At 43.8% G+C, this 22,880-nt stretch overlaps 1 protein-coding gene across 1 annotated transcript in view; it reads right to left on the bottom strand.

Annotated features, from left to right (window-relative positions):
- PDGFC (platelet derived growth factor C) overlaps positions 1-22,880 on the bottom strand; it is a 761,010-nt gene that overhangs the window by 428,978 nt on the left and 309,152 nt on the right. Inside the window, exon 2 of the mRNA XM_085641717.1 lies at positions 17,665-17,860. Within this exon, the coding sequence (XP_085497843.1) occupies positions 17,665-17,860 (196 nt within the window). The remainder of the gene's footprint in view (positions 1-17,664; positions 17,861-22,880) is intronic.

Raw genomic sequence — 22,880 nt, forward strand, 5'->3', positions numbered from 1 at the left:
TGTAGATGGGGCTTTGACTAAATCCTTGTCATCGATTTACCTGCTCAACTGCCATTCCAATTTTTCTTCCGCCCACCAAAGCATAGAGCTTGGGGAAATGAGTCAGCCCACTTCAGACATTGGCTCTGTTGATCTGTGGGTTATGACATTTTTTCATATTGCATGTGCGCATTCACCTAAAAAGAAATGCACTTCAGTACTACAGCAGTAAGTCAATACTTTACATTGCCAATGCTTTTTTCTTTCCATTCTTTCCATTCTCTTCCCTTTACTTTTTTTTTATACATCCATCTGCTTTTAAAGTATGTCCTCAGGTTACAGTAAATCAGGGCTAATAGTAAAATTAATTGTGTTGTATCATATTTTCCTGTGACATACAATCTTTCTAAATAGGATTTCAATACCTTTTCTTAGCACATCTGCATGCGAGGAAACATACTCAATAACCTATTCATATTTTAAGCGAAGGTCTTTTTCAGTTTTTATGTGCTATTCATATTTTTCCTGTCCTCGTTTATATTTTTGGGCCATATGCTTGCAACAGAAAATAAAATATTATCCTTTGCTCCAACTTTTCAAGCACAGCTTTGCCAATGCTTTTCCATTTTTTGTGCAAGCATCGGTAATGCAATTATTAATCTGAAAATATTTCTTGCACTATTATTGTAAAAAGCTGTATAATGATGTCTGCCTTTTTGATCCTTTGCAGATGTCTGACAAGCTCAATCCAGTTGTTATCTGTATGTTTGATACAATAAATTCAGTGCTTTGAATGGGCTGGTACGGTCAGGTACTGAATACCTACACTTCTTTATTTTGCGAGGGAAAGTACATACACTTCTCAGCAGAGGTGCAATACTTTCTCAGCAGCAAGTAGTTAGTCAGGTATTATATACAACAATAATATGACAGCACTACAGGAAGAATGTGGCAATGTTATCAAAATGCTCCAATAGCACAGATGGGTTAGCACACATTTTGCACTTATGCTGCACTTTCATTTAACGAATGAGGTCTTAGGTGTTTGTGTGGCACTCTCTGCAGTCTCAAAGTTAGCACCTTCTGAAAGACAAGCGGCCTTTCCACCATTGGCATGTGGCTCTGCTGCCCCCTTCAAGAGTTTTGTTGGTGTTCTGTTTTTATTTTCCCCTCTGAAAACTAGGAGGATTGGAATCCAATTGGATGAAATAGTCCACACATTACAAGTCATGTGAAACTGCTGATTAGCACATATGTGACTCATGATTTGGACATTTTGGGCAATAATTCCCAAGGCTACTTGAATTATCATAGCTCTTAGTCAATGCCTTCTTTTTTTCTGCATCTGAAGTATGTTACTGCAATCACCACATGATGTTTTTTGCTGCTTGTGTGCACTGTATCCTTATGCTGTTGCATCACATTGTTGAATGTGCCTTGGTGGTGTTGGTGTGTTACATTATATAAGAATATGTGTTGCTAATTCTTCGATGCTTGGTACAAGTTTTGTACTACATGAATGTCGTTGTAGGCTCTACGGCCAGAGACATGTATGAGATGAGACACATAGTTGCCAATCTCTTGCTATGCTCTGGATGTCAGATGCACATGCCCATGCTATGTACGAGTGAGGGGGTGTTTGTGAGTGATAGGTAATTTTTGTCACTGTTATAAATTCTGTATGAATTGCCTGAAGAAAAGTGCTTAAATTTAGCGTGTGTGTGCACGATCTGCCTTTCTAGATGGTATTGCTACTGCCTTAGCCATTGTGGTTCTTTTTAGATAATATGTAATAATGTTGAAATGCGAAGAGTTACATTCAGGAGGCTGTCGAATGGCACATTGCTTGGTAATAATGTTCTGAAAATGTAGGTGAGTTGTGCTCCAAACGCCACAAATTTTAAATTAAAGTGCTGTGTGTAAATGCGTTTTGACTTGTAATGTCTTTTGATGAAGATCATGTACTGCATTGATTTATTTATGAGCTTTGTATAGCGCCTGAATCACCCCCGAAGGGGTATCTCTGTGCTATGGAAATACAGGAGTAAAGCGTCTAAAACAGAACAGTTATAAGAAGCCTTCTGATTTGGAGATTATTCGGACATTGCCTCAACGGAGTGGAAAGCTGATTCCAATACAGAGGAGCGAGGTGCGAAAAAGCTTTCCCACCCATCCTTGACTTCTTAACCCGGGGAACCACAAGTGGGGGTGTAATGATTGAATTTCTCGGCGAGGTAGGCAGGGCCCATGCCATACACCGCCTTATGGACGGTGCAGCAGATTTAAAACTTATTGCGTTTACGCACCAGGAGCCAGTGAAGCTGTTGGAGAAGAGGAAGAGAGGCGGCTTTTGGGGGGACATTTAGGACCAGACGTGCCGCAGTATTCTGGACTACCTGCTGACGGCCCAACGAAGACTCATTAGCTGATACCAGCAGAGCGTTGCAGTAATCCAGCCTGCTTAATACCAAAGCCTGGATAAGGGTTTTCTGTGTAGATTCTGGGATGAAAGGGAAGACTCGCCTCAGCAAACTGATGATCACATCAGATGAGATTGTACTCCTTGCACAATCACATTTTTGATATATGGGACATAGTACACCCTGCCGTACATTATAAGAATATTGCTAGTCACCAAGGAGTTCCATGACTCTATAGAGGAACAATGCTAAAGGCCAAATTCTTTACAAATTATGGAACTCCGAGATTACTTGCAATATCCTTATCATGTATAGGAGAGGGTACATTATTCCTTATAATACATGGTCAAACTATCACCTTTCCCACAAACCACATAAATACTCGGTGTGTAGCTTTTTCACATAACAGAGCAAGAATGTTTGCAAACATGAAGAATGACAATAGAATCTCCAGTGCAAAAGTAAACACATTCAAAAAGCTATTAGATATTTGCTGTAAAAAGATTAGAATCAGTTTAATACAAGTCATATTTTTTTAAGAAAGAACAATAGCTCCGAATGTGTGGAAACATAAACATGTTGCTAAAATCTTGCTTGCCACTGTACAGCTATAAAACAGAGTAGAAGGAAGAAAAGTGATGTTCTTTAAGCTCCATGATCTGACCTGCCTTTACCCTCGGCTACTGGCTTTGGCGGCAGGCTTTGTGACATCAGGCCTCAACTGTAATAAATTATTACAGTTGAGGGACTATGTCATTTCTTTAATAGGTAACGGGTGTGTCATATATTTACTATGATAAAGAAATTAGAAAAAAAGGAATTTACACAGTGATTGCAGAATCCCATGGAGTATAATGCAGCAACAATGTATCTTTTTACATATAGTATTATGCACGCGGAGTTTCAAAGAAATAGAAATTGAAAAATATCGTGACTAAAACGTTTGCAAGGAAATTTATCTTGGTGCTTCACTTTCTCTTTCAATTATGTGAAGACTTTCAAATCAGTGACAGAGTCATCTGAATGATGCTTGAATCATGTTCTATATAACAAAATGTGTTTTACATTCATTAAAACCCTTTAAACTTGACCATGACACTCAAAATGTTAAGCAAATTCAAAATCATACAGTACAGAATCTGGAGTTAACAATCCGCGATTTCTAACATGCCAGTATACTCGTGAACAGAAAATACGAATTTAAAGGAACACTACTTATTAAAGCGGAAAACACAAATTGGTGGATTTCTTTTTTAATAGATCACAAGAAGCATTATCATCATGAACTATAAATATCATAATTATTGTTGGAAATGCAAGTTTATGTCAATATGCACATAACTAAAAATCATAAAATAAAACTGCCTAGTAAGTTAAGAAAATACTGTGCTGCACACACAACACAGTTTATGTCTTAATCTGACAGTAACAGCAGAAGTGGATTATCATTAGGCGAAGACGTACTTTTCGTTACGCTGGAGTAATCGGAGTAATTTTGGTAATTCTGTGTTACTCTTTGAGGTGGAATTCCTTATAGTTACGGGTTCACTCCTGCTTGTATACTTAAACAAGACTACATTTAGCAACCTCGAGCGCCCGCTCTCACTTGCTATTGATGTTCTGCTGTAATTAGTGCTATTTCTTTGCATAAAATGCACCCTAGTGTCGATTTTGAATGCAAGGGTTCAATTTGCATTAAGAAATAGAGCTAAATGCCAGGACTCAGTTGGGGTGGAATACTTCCCCAAAAGCACATTTAGCATTACTTCTTAGCACAAAATGTATTCTCGTGTCCCTTTTGGATGCATGCATGGAATTTTGCATTAAGAAAATAGCGCTAAATACCAGGAGTAAGTTGGGGGAAAATCCTATACAAACAGCACATTTGGGGGCATATTATCAAGACAGGCGATAAAATTATCGCAGCTTTAGCGGCAGAAAACTGCCGCTAAAACGGCGATAATGGGCTTGATAATATACTCTATGGAATTTCAATTGAAGCCCATGTTAGATGTGAAGAACATCTAACCTGAGCTTCAATTGGAATTCCATAGAGCATATTATCAAGCCCATTATCGCCGTTTTAGTGGCAGTTTTCTGCCGCTAAAGAGGCGATAATTTTATCGCCTGTCTTGATCATATGCCCCTTAGTAAGCCAAAATGGCTGTTTGCACTTTTCATTTGTGTTCTGTCACATTCAACACTATTTCTAAGCACTAAATGCATTCTCACACCCATTTTGGACGTGAGGGGTCAATTTTTGTTTAAAAAATAGCACTAACTGCAGAATTACTCTTCTCACATAATTATCAGTAATCTCACGAAATCTCTAGGTAATTCCACGTGATTACACTACACTGAATTACGAGAGTTACAACCACCCCTAATTATCATGTGTAAAAGACTCAAAGGACCTCAACTTCTTCAAAAAGATAATAAATAAATTTCAAATCACAAAACCACAAATTTATCATATCAAAGCACTGAAAATAACAGGTGCGCATATGCATATGCTTACTTGTCAATTTAAATCTACATTATTATTTATAACCAATTTATTATATGCATTGACTGAGCAAACCTTTTTTTCTGTACAGCTGGAGCTTATGTTTTTCTAGATTGAAAATAATAGCATTATTTTTAAATAAAATATGTGTATGTACTGCCCAATTCAGTTGCACTTACTGTCTGAATCTCAGAATGATCTAAGGCTGAGTTGGCCGATTCAAAACCGTGATTCAGAATTCATAACATCAGAGTTTACTTAACACAATGCTAGTTTGTTTCCCTGCCAATTATGTTTTACTGGTCCAGTACAGACATCTTCCAGTTGTTCAAATTTAGTTGATTACTGTGTGAATGACCAAGATGGCGGTCGCTCATTCTTGAGTTCCTGCTTGGCTCCTGGCACACAATTGCTGATGGCGGTGTTGGCAGTTACTTTGGCCACCGAGGAAGCCTCCTGACCGGAGGATACCCAGACAAACAGCGTCGGCCTGGTGAAGCTACCTGGGGCCACAGACTCTGACAAAGAAGGAACAGGTAGCCCGCCCGAAATGGGGACTAGCGTTGCCATGGAACCCTTGACCCGGGATGATGAAAGCCACGGTTGTATGACGGAACCAAGCATGCGATTACATCGTATGCCTTAACAATGCGGTATTTACCATGACCACGTCTTTACCATGCATGCCTTTACAACAAATTTCATTGTAAAGGCTTGATTGGTAAAGGCATATGTGTGGTGAAGGTTACACCCCAGGCCCCCGCCCTGACCCTTAAAATCCCTAGCCCTAATAATTACCCTGACCCCAGCCCTAAAAACACCCCAGACCCCGACCCTGAGCCTTAAAACCAGCCTCCAGTCCTAAAAGCTACCCGACAAAATGCCCTGAGCCCTTAAACCCAGCCTGTAGCCCTTAAACACACCAGCCCCCTGCCCTAAGCCCTAGAATTGGACCCAGCTCTAAAAACTATCCCAACCCCCCACCCTGAGCCCTAAAACCCGTCCACCAACCCTGCCCTTAAAAACCGAAAACTACTCACCAAACAGCGTACTGATCTTTCCCGTTCCTTCCATTCTACTCCAGGCTGCCTGCCTTTACCATGCATATGCCATTACCGCCTTTACAATGCAAATCATTGTTAAGGCATGCATGGTAAATGCACATATGTGGTAAAGGCAAGTGTGGTAATGCTTGTGTGGTAACGGAACATGTGATTTTTACCACGTTGTTAATGCGGTTTCCGAAAAGCCACACCTGGCCCAATATTAAGGGCAACTATTGGACCCTTACCTGCTCTCCAGGACTAATGCACGGCCGGAACCACCTTATTGGTATAGCGATAAAGGCCAAGAGCATCAGCATTGGAGCTATGTGATCAGATTCCTCTGCTGTCCATGATCACAATGGGGACAGTTTTTTGGGAGACAGCTGCTTCTATTAGGTGGAAGTATAGGGAGGGGGGAGATAGGGGGGATGGGGTTTTGGTTGATCTATTATAGTATTTAATTTACTGTAGTCATCCTGAAGACCCATTGTAGGCTACAACCACAAATCACTGCTTGTTGAGAGATTATCGACCCCCAGGACTCTTGCACAGAACTTTACTACCCTGCCCCAGGACCCCACACGACCCACCATGATGGCTTTCATGGCCATGACAGGGAACGTGAACTGCCTGTTTGATCACATTGAGGGGCGTGGTCCAGCGGTTCCTCTACAGACATGGCCCCTGGGTAGTAATGCTACAAGAAACACACCTCATGGGAACAAACTCCTCCCTCCTAACCAGGTATGGGTACTCTAGAGTTTGCCATGAGGGGTTCGGCTGCAGGTCCTGGGCAGTAGGGATTTTCCTCTACAACTCTATTCCAATGGCAGTACCCCACATGACTGGGACACCTTGATGAGTTTCATGCTAGTGGAGGGTTCATTAGCGGGCTCCCTGTATACTTTACTAAGCGTATACATTCCCTCGCAACTTGCCACCACTGCACTATTGTCACTCAGAGACTTAGGGCCCGATATATCAAATTGCGATTTTTAGCAAATTGCAATTAGAAAATCGCAAAGTGCAATGTATGTAGGATTTGCTAAAAATGTTGTGAATCCTACATATTACTTATTTGCGATCGCAAATTGAGATTCGCATATAAGGAATACCTTCCCATTCATTCCTATGGGCTAGGAGGCCCATAGGAATGTATGGGAAGACATTATCAATTTGCGATTACCAATTAGAGAATTGCAAATTGAGAATGCAATTTTAAGGTTGCAAGTTTGCCAAAAGGATACCCTGTAGCACCCCTTAAATATGCATGTGTGCACATTTTGCACACATACATGCCCCAAGGGTATGTATGTGCGACATATAGCACTTTAAAAAAATCTAAAAAGTGTTTTCTAAATAAAATCGCAAATTATCACCAACTTGCAGTTGGTGTTAATTTGCAATCTCTTAAGGCCAAAAAGAAAATTTATGGTGCTTCCAGAATTGCATTTAAGGAATCGCAGTTTGCAGTTCCTTAATGGCATTCGTAAAATAGAGAATCACAAATTTTGCAATTCTATATTTTGCGATGGCCTTTTGGGATGATACATCCCAAAAGGCTGTTTCCAATTCGCAAACAGGCCGATTCTGAGAATCAGCCTGTTTGCAAAGTGGAAAAAGGCTTGATACATATGGCCCTCAGTGCTCTCTCTCTCAGCTGGTAGGTTAATTATGGGGGTGACTTTAATGACATCCTGGCTTCTATGGATTCTCTTGGGGCCCTGGACACGGAACCTAGAGAAGGTAGAGGCTTAGCCAGCTGGGCCTCCACTTTGGGGCTTTGTAACACTTGGCTGGTTTGGAAACCCAACCTTCTGGGAATGCACACATGCCTTGCAAGCACACAGCTCCCACTACCTTATAGATCTTTTCTTATCACCAGTCACTGACCACCTCTATATGAAGGATTCTTGCATCCTCATCAGAGGAATATCAGACCACGCACCAATCACCCTTCATGTGCGAAACCCTGGGAGGGAAAGGAAAAGACAAGTGTGGTGTTTGAGCCTGGTTCCTAACTGACAGAAGACTTGTACAGGTTCTGGAGACAGACCTTAACATAAACTGAGGCTCAATTGACTCCTTGTGAACTCTTTAGGAGGGGTGACCCATGAGATACAGACTATGGACAACTGGAGCTCTCGATCTTAAAGCTTGAGACCCAGAGAGGGAGTAATCTATTGGAACTCTTAAGCCTCAGCTTGGTAGTGGAGAGGGATGACCTACGCCAACTGTGCCTAAATGAGGCCCATTGATGCTGAGAGGCCTCTGCTGGTAGATTTTATGAATAGGGAGACAAGTCTGTTAGGTTGCTGCATTGACTGGCCACCAGAGAGTTAGCAGTGAGTGTAGTCCCCAGTATCACTGGTCTGGATGACGTACGAGCCACCACTATTGCGAGTCTCTTTAGGTGGCGAGACCTCACCCTCCCCAAGAATTGGGGAGCCCACTCATTGCAGATATTCTCCTGCCTACTCTGGCTCCCAGGGAAAGGAAGGCCCATGAACAGCCCTTGATATGGGAGGAGCTCAATGACGGTCTAAGGGAACTTAACCCAGGCAAAACCCCAGGCCCACACGTGTTCCCTGTGGAATACTTTCGCAGACTGTTTTAACTTATTCTCTTTTCACTATGCTCCTTGAGGCGATTGACCACGGTCGCTTTTCACTCGAACAGGACCTAGCCACTATCTTTGTCCTGATGAAACCTGGCAAGCCCCCGGACCAATGTACTTCTTACCCGCCCATCTCTCTCAACACCAAGGTTAAACTGCACACTAAACATCCGATGTGACACCTTACTTATGTGCTTGACTGCCTGGTTCACCCGACCAGTGCGGCTTTGTCCCCTGGCGTGGCACCAGACACTGCACCCGCAGGTTTTATCTAGCCCTGCCAAGATTCAGGGAGCTGCACTAGGCCACAGCACTGATGCTTCTCGACTTCAAAAAGGCTTTTAATTCTTTGGATTGGACTTTTCTTCAACATATATTGGTCAAGAGGGGAATGCTCCTAGCTTCTGAGCCTATGTCCACACTTTGTATGCTGGGTGAACGGTGCAGTCTCCCACTGATTACCAATTCATGGGGAACTAGACAGGGATGTCCCCTGTCCCCCATTCTTTTGGCTCTGGAAATAGAACCCTTAGCTTCATGAACACACTGTGAACACACTGTGAACACACTGTGATGTCCAGGTGTGGGGGGGGGGGTTGACTGGGGCATGGCTTTAGAGGACAGAATAGCCCTCTACTCAGATGATGTCCTCTTGTTTATGGTTCACTTGGGCAAAACTGGACCCCGCCTCATATCCATTCTTGACACATTCACAGAGGTATCGGTACTGATAGTGATCTGGCCTAAATCACTACTGATCCCTCTTCAAAGTGACAGACACAACAAAAACTGGAACCCAGCCCTACCAATACAGCACTTAAGCCTCCATTTCATGGCAATCAAGATGCCATGAGTGCCACTCTAAGCCTGAAGTCTCAACCTGCACTCCCAGGCCGATAGATAGATGAGGTAACCTGCCACTCAACGTGCTTTGGAGGGTGTACCTATTAAAATTATGGTAGTCCCCTGACTCCTTTATGTGCTCCAGAATTTACCATTCTCCATCCTAATCAATGGTTCGTTGCTATGAATTCTCAGAGTTGGAAATTTCTTTGTGCTAATAAACCTCCCACGATCTCCTTTAATAAGTGTGTCTTATCCACTTAGGAAGGAGGCCTAGCAATGGCTGATATCCGCCTCTACTACTGGGCATTGCACAATGTAATGGTGAATGATTGGCATGTGGGAGGTGAACCGATCCCACACTTAGGGTAGATGTTTCATGGATCAGCTTCGATAATCATGTGTGTACGCCTTATGGCACAATGATCCCTCACTAAGTCCCCAAAATGATTAGAGGAGTTATTTTGTCATGGAGACCTGCCTTATGTTGGACAGGCTGGGAACAGCAAATGATGCTGAAAGACCCCTCTATGGGTTGGCAGACGGCTGAATCATGTGACACGTTTTGAAGGGTTCAGGGGTTTGAACAGCATCAGCAATTGTGACATTTGGGCGGGTGACCACATGAAATTCTTTCAAGACCTTCAAACAGAACTCTCCCTCCACAAATCACAATTTTTTTGATATCTTCAACTTAGCCATACACTCTCAGGCTACAAAGAGGCATTAGCAAAACCTCCCAAATGTAACTCCTTGGAGGCCCGACTACTAATGGGCCCTCTAGCCAAGGGAGGCATCTTCTAGGTCTTCAAATCCCAGGGAAAGTACTTCCCATGTGCACTGACGCAATTAGGGGAACCTTGGGATGCGTGGGTGGGTTCACTTGATGAGGTGGCATGAAGGTAGGAATGCATGGCACCCTGAACCGTAGCCATTTCAGCCCAACTGCATCTGGTTCAATTGAAATACCTGCATGCCCCTACTATACACCAACCCTGGGTGTAGTTCGCGAAGTAGCACTTTGCGAAGCTACGCAAAGTGCAGTTTGCACTACGCGAGCTACGCGTAGCACTTTGCGAACTGCGTAGTACCTTGTTCGCGCTGTGTCAGATGTCGTTTTCAATGATTGCACAGTGCGGACAAGCAACCGGCACTGTGGAATCATTGAAAATGGCATCTTGCACAGTGCGAGCTGTAGTTTTCTGCTGCTCGAGTTGATTTTTACTCGAGCGGCAGCTTTCTCAACGCGAACTGGTAGTTTCTCATCGCGAGCGGTCGCGAGCATACGCGACCACTCGCAATCAGAAACCTGACCTCCTCGCGTTGGGAATCTCACCGGGAGGTTTATTTTCCATGCTTGCGATCGCCAACTTGATGTTGCTGATCGCGAAGAAGGAAAAAGTCTCGCCGGGATGTCATTTTGCTTGCTCGCGGTCGCCAACTTGACGTTGAGGACCGCGAGCAAGCAAAATCTGACCGCAGCACTACGCAACACTACACTACGCGTGTTCGCACTGTGCTGCGTGCAATTCGCGTAGTGCGAAGTAGCGCGAACTTCGCAAACTACGCGAGCGTAGCGTAATGCTTTGCCCACAAACTTTCCGATCCTGCTTGTAATAGATGTTGAAGGGACATAGGAGATTTTTATTATATGGTGTGGAAGTGTCCCATCATCCAGAAAAACTGGCTCTCTAGCTTTGCGGCCCTATCAGCAGTTCTGGACCAAAACCACAAGGGTTGCGTTGTTCGGTCTGGTGGACGAAATGGAAGTCCCAAGGGGTGGGTCGGACCCTAGTGGGGCTGGGTACATTGATCGCAAAAAGAGGCATGGCTAAACACGGGAGGTCACCAGAAGCACTAACAATGAAAGAGTGGAGGGTGAGTATGGGCCACTCCACAAAATTGGAGGAACTAGCTTATTTAGCCCATGGTTGCAGCAAGAAGCACTGAAAGATATAGGGGACATGGTGGGAGCATTACGAACTGGAGACTGCATTTGCAGTGGTCCAAGGTGTGAAGTGGGTTGAATGGGGTTAATTATAAGCAATGTATTGCGTAGTCTCTGCGGGGTTTTGTTTTGGGTATGAATATTATGTGTCTATAATAAAACTAATAAAGTGTTTTTAGAAAAAAAAAGTTATTTCAGTGAAAAAGAAACGTCTCACTGATTTATCAGTAGTGCATTCATAAAACAATATGCTGCAAATTTATTCATTTCCTAATTCATGTTTGGTTGCAATGGTGATGCACCTTTTTACCTTTGCACCTTTTTTCTAAATGAAAAAGATCAGAGTCTTAATTAAAACTCTAGAACTTGGGGCAAATCACACCTTCTATTGTGTTCTTCAAGCAAAAGAAACATAATACCAAATTAAGGAAAACCAGTCCTTTTTTAGTTCTCGCCTAGCGACGCAGCGCATGCGCTACACGCCTTTGCGAGATCTATTGTCATTGGTTTCTCGGGGGAAGGGGGATAGCAGATGTGCACGCGTACGGCTTGCAGCGTTACCCTCTTGCTCGCTCCTTCCCTGTCTCCATCAGGATGTGCATGCATGGACAGCAGATGTGCACGCATAGGGCTTGTTACTACCGGGTCTGACCCAGAAAGGACCCGCCCCATATATCCAAACTCGTGCTTCAGGCTTCAGCTATTGGCCACCCACTCGAGCCGTGGAAGGAGCGAAGACCTCGGCGCTGCCTGGAATGTCACTTGGCGACCTCTCTTGGCAGGTAATCTCCTCGGGCAGCCTCTCTCCACAGGTGGGAGGCAGTGTGTGCACTGACAGCGGTCACAGCTGCAAAGATCATGCGAAGAAATCCGGGGAGATCAGACTGCGTGCGTGTGGTCACGGGACGCCAGCGGCCATGCATAGAACCGGGGAGGTTGTCAACACGACGTGCAGCGGTAGAGTCTGGGTGGCTCATAAACCACAGGTTGCACTAGAGAAACGGCTGCGTAGTAAGCTGTGCTTACTTTACATATGTGACAAAGCTACTTACCAGCACTTATCCCATTCAACAGGGCTCTGAGACTGTTTTTCCCGCCAGGGCTGTGCTCTTAGACATGCATACAGACGAGGCTGGCTAGACAATACCATTTACTATATGCATACTCTGTAAATAATCAGCATCGCTTGTTCCGTGCACGTGAAGCCGCCCTCTAATGAGATGCGTTACAACAAACAATTGATGGACGGAATGCTGACAATGCAGACATTCTCCCCCAGTCAAGAGATCTGGGTTAAATCCATCGTTCTTTTGCCCACTACGCCACCCCAGTTCAGACATGGCCATATGCAAATCAGTCTTGACCCTGTGCCTCATGGGAACAGTCCAGCCCGAACTGCCAAGCCATGTCTTCCCTGGACCGGAATCAAGCATCCTAGGACCGGTTTCTGGCTATCAGCCGTCATCAGCCAGGATAGCTTGACTCCAGTGGCGTAGTGAGCACGGGTCCCACGTCTGGGAATACCCATCCCACTTAGGGCGAAAAGCGTTACAACAAACAATTGATGGACGGAATGCTGACAATGCAGGCATTCTCCCCCAGTCAAGAGATCTGGGTTAAATCCATCGTTCTTTTGCCCACTACACCACCCAGTTTGGACATGGCCATATGCAAATCAGTCTTGACCCTGTGCCTCATGGGAACAGTCCAGCTCGAACTGCCAAGCCATGTCTTCCCTGGACCGGAATCAAGCATCCTAGGACCGGTTTCTGGCTATCAGCCGTCATCTGCCAGGATAGCTTGACTCCAGTGGCATAGTGAGCACGGGTCCCACATCTGGGAATACCCATCCCACTTAGGGCGAAAAGCGTTACAACAAACAAATGAAGACATGGCTTGGCAGTTCGGCCTGGACTGTTCCCATGAGGCACAGGGTCAAGACTGATTTGCATATGGCCATGTCTAAACTGGGTGGTGTAGTGGGCAAAAGAACGATGGATTTAACCCAGATCTCTTGACTGGGGGAGAATGCCTGCATTGTCAGCATTCCGTCCATCATTTGTTTGTTGTAACGCTTTTCGCCCTAAGTGGGATGGGTATTCCCAGACGTGGGACCCGTGCTCACTATGCCACTGGAGTCAAGCTATCCTGGCTGATGACGGCTGATAGCCAGAAACCGGTCCTAGGATGCTTGATTCCGGTCCAGGGAAGACATGGCTTGGCAGTTCGGGCTGGACTGTTCCCATGAGGCACAGGGTCAAGACTGATTTGCATATGGCCATGTCTAAACTGGGTGGTGTAGTGGGCAAAAGAACGATGGATTTAACCCAGATCTCTTGACTGGGGGAGAATGCCTGCATTGTCAGCATTCCGTCCATCATTTGTTTGTTGGAACGCCCTCTAATGAGAGGCAGCGCGTGCGGCCGCTAAATTCTGTGCCGGGTGAGTCAGTCTCTCGCGCGCGTTTAGAGTCAACACAGCAATGTACAACCTGCGAGCGCGGCTATCACATACATCAAACTCCACACACTGGTGGTAACAAGCATTTGCAATGTAATAGGTCTCACATTTACGCAAGTTTGAGCTATTCGCATTGTAAATTACAATGTCTTTTATTTATGTTTTGGTTTTTTATAAAACAAATAAAATGCATTGTTATTTGCAATGCTAGTAGCTTAAACTCTCGCAAATACGAGACTTATTGCATAGCAAATGCTTGTTAATATATAGCTCAGGTATTTTGCAAATCAATATAGCTAGTGTCTTTATGTTTTAGTATGATGAGTGAGATAGGATAATATTAGCCATGTAACCACCTATTTTTGATCTCTTTCATGCTTGAACTCTTGTGTAGAAAACAGTAAAGGTAAGAAAGTCGACATTCCAAAAATGCCCCCCCAGTATGCCAGTTAATGTACTAGGCCCAGTACTTTCCCGGAATTCAATGCACACATCCTTCATGAAACTCTAGCCCCATTATGTTACTAATAGTATCACTCAGGTAGGGCCAAAAAGGAACACCACTCTAGTTCAATCATTAAGTATATTTAGACATTTGTTTCTTCACATTATGCCAACAAAATGCCAAACCCAGCCTCAATGTATTTTCTATGCAAGTGGTTCTTAACCTTTTGACTTCTGAGGCCCCCTACTAAATCACTAAAGTAAGTCAGGGACCCTAATGCTATCTTCTTCTGCATCCTCTTTATACTCTCTCCTTCAGCACGTAGTTCACCACCCCCACACACAACAGAACAGAATACTCGCTTTCAACCTTTTTCCCTGTCAATAATTCAGCAGCTTTGTACCTCCTTCACACACTTTCACATTGTTGGACCTGGCCCTTGCTGTATGGTCATTCACATACATTTTGCCTACCTCCTACTATTATTTGCTATATTCATTCTTTTTTGGGCCCAAGCTCTCTGTGCACTTTACCACTGCTAGCCAGTGCTAAGGCATGTGTGCTGTCTCCTTGAAACATGTTAGATTTGCTTATGCACAATCGATATCTTTAATTTACTTATAAGTCTCTAGTAACGTGGCACCATATGCGCCGAGGGCCCGTAAATTAAATTTTACTAGTGAGTGTGCAGCACTGATTGTAATACCCACTTGAGTAGCACTGTAAACAGATCTCGGGCCTGCCATTGCAGAGCCTGTGTGTGAAGTTTACATAGTCATTATGGCCTGGCAAAATAAAGCTTTTGCCACGGCCCAAACCTGTCATTTTAATGCATATAAGTCACCTCTCGGGTAGGCCCTGGACAGCGCAGAGGGCAGAGTACAATGTATTTAAAAAGTTGGACATGTCTTGGTGGTGAAAAACTCCTATATGTATTTTTCACTACTGCAAGGTCTATCTCTCTCATATGATAACATTGGCGTAGCTTTATTACATTTTATAAGTGCCATTTCCAAATTGGAAGAAATAACCAGTTTATGTTTGGTGCCTCTGAAATTGTAATTTTAAATCCTAACTTATGGTGAAGTTGGATTTTTAAAATTACGTCTGGGTGTAGCTGACAGTTGAGCTTTGTGTATTACTCCTAGACAGCCACTCACAATGGGAGCTTGGTTGTGACTGGATGGGACATCACTGGCAGGATGAAAGGGAGTAACTGAACATAGCCTCACTTACACTTGAATAACTATGTCCTGTCCCTGCACAAAGAGCTGCATACCCCCTGTGGTTAGTCTCGAGCCAGGGCTGTAAAGGCACGGGATCTGTGCACTTCAAACACATGCTTCTAGAAGCTTCTCCCCTCTTCAAAGGCACAACTGTTTATAAAAGAGGGACCTCAGACACCACCTCTTCAGTACACTTCAGGACCTATGGATACTCTGCCAGGAAGAAGGACTTTTGTGCTACTACAAGGACTACCACTCTGGTGTATTGCTGCTCTGAAAGACCTGCTGCTGTGCTCTCCTGCTGCTCTTTTGCCTGGGAGAGAAGGACCTGTGTCACTTGAACACAGAACCCAGAGTGACTCCAAGGACTAGTTAGCTGGACTTCTGATCTGAAGCCTCAGGAACATAACAGACTTCCAAAAACTTTGCATCTGCACCTGAAATCTGCCATGTGTGAGTCTTTCCAGCCAAGTGGTGCCACTCCAGTCCTGAGCCCTTGGAAGTGGGCCCATAGTGCTCTGCCAGCCTCTGTGGAACCAGTGTAACAGGTGCATCTCCTCTGCTGCGCTCCGCAAACCTGAGCAGCATGACACATCGTTGCACTGCGGAACTGCAGTAAAACACCCGCATTGCAGCCTGATACTGCATCAGAACCTGAGCAGCACGAAGAATCCCCAGTCAACGGCCAGCTTGACGCCGACACTAGACTCTGCATCGCAGCCTGGCAGCTTCTCTGAACTGTTGCATCACCTCGACTGCTCAATGCAACCCAACTCTGGACTTCACAGCGCAAGCCCCTATCGAAGGGATCCACGATGATGATGAAACAGGACATCTAACTGCAGCCTTGCCGCACCTGGGAACTGAAGCATTACCTCAGCTGTGCAACGCATCTTCGTTGCGGATCCACATGATGCTTCGCAAACTAGGATTTAAGGTACTCTGTTCAGTGGGCCTAACTGTGTCCCTAGAGCCAGCCTGCACTCCATCACCTGAACTTGTGATTTTGGTCCGGTACGTCACGACCAGATATCCACAGTTGTCGATTTATGTCTTTCACAGCTATTTACTCTAAATTCAATATCTCCCGTTCTAATAATTGGATTTTTTATCATTTTAGTCTTGTTTTATTTATTTCATTTTGCTCTTTTTTCCTAACATAGTGTGGTATATTTTGTCTGGTGTTTCCACTAGTACACTGTTTGGTATCTTGCACAAATACTTTACACATTGCCTCTAAGTTAAGCCCCACTGATGTGTGTCAAGCTACCAGGGGGTTGAGCACAGGTTGTTTGAGGTTTGATTGTGCCTGACCCTGACTCAGTTTTTGGTTGCTGCTTTACTAGGGATCACACCTCAGTCAACCAGTAACCCAGTTTCTAACACACATGTAATCATAATTACAATTGGCACATGCCACCATTGCTTTGTGAACTCTACAAAATGTTGAAGGATCTGGTTTTTCAAGTAGTCTGAACACCTTAATGACCTACAGTTAGGCACTGTGAGAAACTCACACTGCCTTGTGATTCACCTCCAAACCTCTCAATTATGTCCCAATAGAAACACTGACCCACAACCTGAACTCACAGAGATACTTACAAATGACCCAGGCCGCAGCATGCACAGTGCAAGATTAATATACATTATCAAAAAACATTGCAGGAAAACAACACACTGGAAGAAACCAATACTCTCATGGAAGCAAATTAAGTAAAACATGAGAAATGCAATCATGAGCTTTCTCACTGTCATGGATTACCTCATTTTGATTACATTTTGCAGCTGAACGTTAGACCCTAGTATCCCCAGACAGCTTGAGATAGCGCTAGGAACTCTAGCCCAAGGACCCCCCGCAAAATGTGTTCCATGGCCCACAGGTTAAGAATATCCGGGCTAGACAGATTAAATGCATTCTAGTCAACATCTCCATGATTCCGCTGCCATGCCATCACTAAAAGCAGGTCTAGATATTTGCATTATATTTGAGGTGTCAGAGTCCTTACATCGGAATTTGAAGCAAAGTATTTAGAAGCATCCACCAAGCTACATGGGCTGTATTATGTCAAATACCTCAAACAGATTATTTTCTAAAGCAACACAACCAGATATGTGCTAACATAGAAGCTACTATGCTCCTTCATCTCACAGGAGTAAATATGTAAATATCTTACTTGCAAATGTCATCTTCAGGGTCTTCGAGCCCAAACCTTTCATCAAAGGTAAGTTGTATCCGCACATTTTCCTCTACAGCCACCAGTCTCCACACCAGAACTGTGCTGCGTGGATAGGTGTCTGGAAATCTGGGACTATGGATGCTTCCATTTCCATGGACGGCAACAAACCTCTCGTGCTGTGGGTCGTGCACTCCTGTAACATGCAAATAAATACATAAACATCGTTACTATTCTATTAGGAGTTCTGTTATAATTATAAAACAGGTTACTGAGGATAAATTCATAAACTCATAGCTCCTGAACTAAAATTATACTATACATTTAGAACATTCAGCAAATGTCTGAGGCATCATGATCAGATTGTCTCTGTAAGACATTGGGAGTGTTAGTAGACGGGGGTGGGAACCCTCCTCAAACAGGAGTAACAATCCTCATCAGGGTGAACGACTAAAGTTGCTAAATACCCTTGGTAATTTGTCCAAAAGCAATCAGCTTAACTTAGAGACAATGCATAAAATATTTATGAAGCACACAAACAGTAATAAAGTGAAAACACAGAACAAAAAAAACCACACACGAATTTAGAATAATTTTAATAAATAAAATGACACTAAAAGACAAACATTTATTAAGTAGTACCAGAGATATGAATTTGAACTTTTGAATTAAAAATGGTGTCAAAATGCACAAAATTACAAAAGTGGTTTATTTGGTAACGCTAGACTAGGTCGGGCGATGTAGCGCCGGTCAGTTACAGTGACTAGGTTTGTCCCTGTGGAAAGTTTTTCTTCTGACTTTGAAATGTTTATGAAGAAAAAGTGGTTGAGATGAGTCGTCGATGGGCCAAACTTCAAATTGTATCTAAAGCAGTGCTCGGCGATGGCGGGTTGCTGAACAACAGGGTGCAATGCAGTCGTCGATGAAGGTGGGAAAGCTCAGAGCACACAAAGTCTGAGGTTGGTGCCCAGGAAGGCCTCACCGTCAATCGTTTGCTTCTTGGTGTCAGTCCCGATGAAGCCATCTTCATTCGAATGAGGCAATTTTTCTGGAATTCAGATCTTCTTTAGTGTGGCAAACCAGCATGCTGAAGCCGACCGGCGATACAACATCAACGACTGCAGCTTTGACACTGTTCCTAGTCTTCTGCGATTCGTCAGACAAAAAGTTTCTAAGTCACAGATCTTGCAGTTTGGGGACAGGAGGAGTACTCACTAACACCAGCCAAGGGTCCGAGACCTAGGAAGGGCACCACTGGAGGGTTAGGACTCACTCCAACAAAGGACAGCAGCAGGCTCCAGGGCAGACAAGGTTGGCACTGGACAGCTGGGTAGCCGCAGTGAAAGGCCTAAGGAAGCTTGTTATGTCCCTGTACCTCAACCAAGAGGTCAATCAACAGATCCTCTGACACTTCTGTTATCCTAGATTCAATGCAAGCAAGTCCAGGCTTTTTTCAGGTCCAAGACAGCAGGGCAGTCTTCCGATCTTTACAGGTTCAACATTGTTCCAAGGATGGTACTGGGGATGCCACATTTATGCTCTGTTCCAGCCTGTGGGTAGGAGAAACTTCTGGCAAATCTCTTGCCAATGGTGTAAAAGTTCCCTGGGGTTACCCTACTCACTTTTGCAGCACGTCCTGTGAGTTTTATTGTAAACTATCCCACAGTGCCCTAACATGGCAGAACTTTTCTTCCCTTGATCAGTGCTCCCAGTGCCGACTCAGAGGTGTGGCTATGACAATGGGAAAAGCCTCTCTTGTGATTACTCCTAACCACTTCTGGGGCAGCCTCCACTGGGTTTGGAAGCAAGCTGAATAGCAAGACACAGGGAAGGAAGGCCTAGGTGTCAGATATATTTGCTAGTGACAGGGTAGGCATCCTTTGAAGCTTAGGACGGGGCAGGAAGCAACCTTCCAAACCCTCTTGTTCAAGGAAGAAAAACACTCCCCACATTCAAGCCATTTTTGCACTATCTAAGAGCATCTCCCCATAGGGGAGCCATCAGCAGTCAACTGACACTGGACACTGGCAGAAATGCCCCTTTTAGCTAAGGTTGGAAGTGTCATTGACAGGTGTGCCCAGACCTGTGTCCTGTGACACTGTGAGCTATACCTGTATGATTAGTTCTAACTAGGCTAAAACCAGTCCTGGGTTGCTTGCGTTCTTGTTCGAGGAAGACCTGGTCTGGCAGTTTGGGCTGGACTGTTCCCAATGGAGCAGGGTCAAGACTGATTTCCATATGTCTGGGTCCTAACTGAGGTGGCATTGCAAGCAAAATAACAACGGGCCTTGTAATTATTTGTGGCTGAGATTAATTCAATCATTTTCTTATATACCCAATCTGATATTAAGCACTATCAATTGACATAGTGTAACTTAATGTGTTACTATGGGAGAACCAGCCTTGCTACAATGAAAAACGACTTTGGTGTTTTTCACCGTCAGGGCTTGTAAATAATTAAATATGCATGTCTTACTTTTTAAATGTCATTCACCCTCTCCTATGGGCATTTGCAGTCTACCTAAGTGGTGACTTATAAGTATTAAAAAGGAAGGTTTAGGCCCGGAAAATATTTCATTTTGACAGGTTGAAATAGCAGTTTAAAACGGCAGACATATGCTTCAGTAGCAGACCTGAGACATGTTTAAAAAGGCCACTTTACTGGGTGGCACAACGAGTGCTGCGGACTAGTAGCATTTAATTTACAGACATGGGGTACATGTAGTACCATTTACTAGGGACACACAAGTAAATTAAATGTACTAATCTGGTAGGTACCAATTGTACCATGTTTTAGGGAGAGAACACAAGCACTATACCACTGTTTAGCAGGGGGAAAGTACACAGAGCCCTAATTACAGCAAACATGGATTCAGCAATAGAAGGCAGGCATATCTGGGGGTGACCCTGCAGAATAGGCCAGGTCCATCAGTCCTATTCCTTACTCCACAGAAAAGTACAATGCCATCAACCTCTACTTCAGTTAAAAAGACAGAAGAGTCAACATCACATCTACAATACCAAGCAATCTCTTAGGCCCACCCCTTCCAGACAAATCCCACAATGGCAATCCTTCAACACCCTATCTCTAGTAGATCTCACTGACTTACTCAATTCCCTCAAAACCACTTCTTACAAATATTATATATCTCCCTAGTTTTTCTTCAGTGCTCACCCCAGTTGTACAATCTCTCACCCCTTCTCATCATTGTAAAACTTCCCTTACTCATAGAATCTTCTCATAAGCTTCCAAGACAGGTTAAATTCTTCCACTCCTAAACAAAAAAGACCCTGATGACCTCACCAACTCCAGGCCCATCACGTACCTATAGTTCATCTGCAAGATCATTGAAAAAGCAGTCTATGCTCAACTTCTATATCACATTAATGCTAGGCATCTCCTGCACAACTACAGTCTGGTATCAGATAATGTTGCAGCAAGGAGGCTGCTACCTTTCACTTCATAGACAATGTTTTCCTGACCACAAATGATGACCTCTTCCCCCTGTTGCTGTAGTACCTCTTAGTTTCTTTCAATACAGTCCACCATCACACCCTCATACTCACCCTGGAGCCTCAAATCCGATTCACCTAAAGTGTCCTTTACTGATTCTCCTACTTTTCCAAAGGACACTAGTTTGTTCACATGGATACCTCCAAGTCCCAAAAAGATCCATTTCACCTAAGGAGTGCCCTAGTTTTCCATATTGTCCCATGTCATCTTCCACATGTAGCCACTTGGTGCTTGTAGGAAATCCACCTTTCTGATTGGTAACCCTATAGTTTTTGCCTTTTGCTGGACCCTATATGTTTGGTGGTGTTAGACCTCTATGCACTTTAACCCTGCTAACCAGTGGTAAAGGGCATGTGCTTCCCCTTTAAGCATGGTTGAATTGGCATATTCCTAACTTACATATATGACCCTAGTTTATGGGACACAATGTACCCAGGCCTGTAGGTTAAATGTCACTAGTGGACTGCAGCACCTATTGTGCCACCCACTACAGATGCAGTGTAAGACATGGCTTTAGGCCACCCTGTGCAGCCTGACAATATCAGTGGAAAAACCTGATTTCAACTCATTTGGCATGTCAGAAATGGCCTATTTACATATTAATAACTTACCCCTGTGTAGGCTTTCTAGTCCCCAAGGCATGGTACATGGTATTTAAAAGTGGGACAAGTAGAAAATCAATGTTAAAATGCCCTTACAAGCACTCAAAAGGTGTTTTCACTGCAGCAGGTCGAGCTGTCCTATGTACAAAACCAGTACAGATTAAAATCCTAATACTGTATCTCGGGAATGGGACTAGCTAAAAACAAAATTAAACACCTATTTAAATAGTTGTTACAAGTCAATTTCAATGTTGAATTCAGATTTTTTATAAATAATAAGGATAAGTAACATTTAGAACGTTACCTTTTCCTTGCCTGAAGTTTCTGGTGGCAAATTTGCATTTGCTCTCAAACGTCTCCAAGACATAGATGAGCATTTGAATTTGGATCAAAAATGTGTGAAATGCTCCCCAGAAGCAAACAATAGGCTTAACAGAATGGGAAGAGAAGACTTCTCTGAACTTCTCTGAATATGCAGGGTGGGGGTTATGAGCCTCCTTTTGACATTACAGTGTCAAAACCTACTTGAGTATCAAGTCCTGCTCGACAGGTTTGCTGCATTTACATACGACACTTTGGGGTGGATTTGAAAGGAAGAGAACAGGATTTGCAAATAACACTTGTGGGTGTATTTGAGAGGCAGAGAACAACATGGCAAGTAAATCCTTGTGCATTCACTGTCTGGTTGCTGATGAATCCTGCTTTTTTCTACCAGACTTCTAACTCCCATTTTATTGTGAGTACAGTGGCTACCTCAAATTAAATTCTAGTGTTAGATGTGGGACAATGCTAGGATTCCCATAATACACTCCCCACACACCCAGCCCTCAGAGCCCAAGTTGAGTGTGACCGAAGACTTTAACCATCTAGAAACAAATCCAACGTGGGTAGATTTGTCCCTGCAAACTCTTACCTCATTGGTCATGGCACGCCAAGGAATCATTCCCAATAAACAGCTCATGATAGGAATACATTTGGAATTTCTAGACTCTGTCTTCAGAACAGACCTGGACCTAAGGAAGATCAGAAAAGGAATGTAGCTCATGTCAGCGGTCTAAGAAAAGCTCTGAAGGACTGGAACTGCTCTCTTTTGTACCCAA

This window comes from Triturus cristatus, chromosome 2_2 (assembly GCF_964204655.1).
Source record: "Triturus cristatus chromosome 2_2, aTriCri1.1, whole genome shotgun sequence".
NCBI classification, from domain to species: domain Eukaryota; kingdom Metazoa; phylum Chordata; class Amphibia; order Caudata; family Salamandridae; genus Triturus; species Triturus cristatus.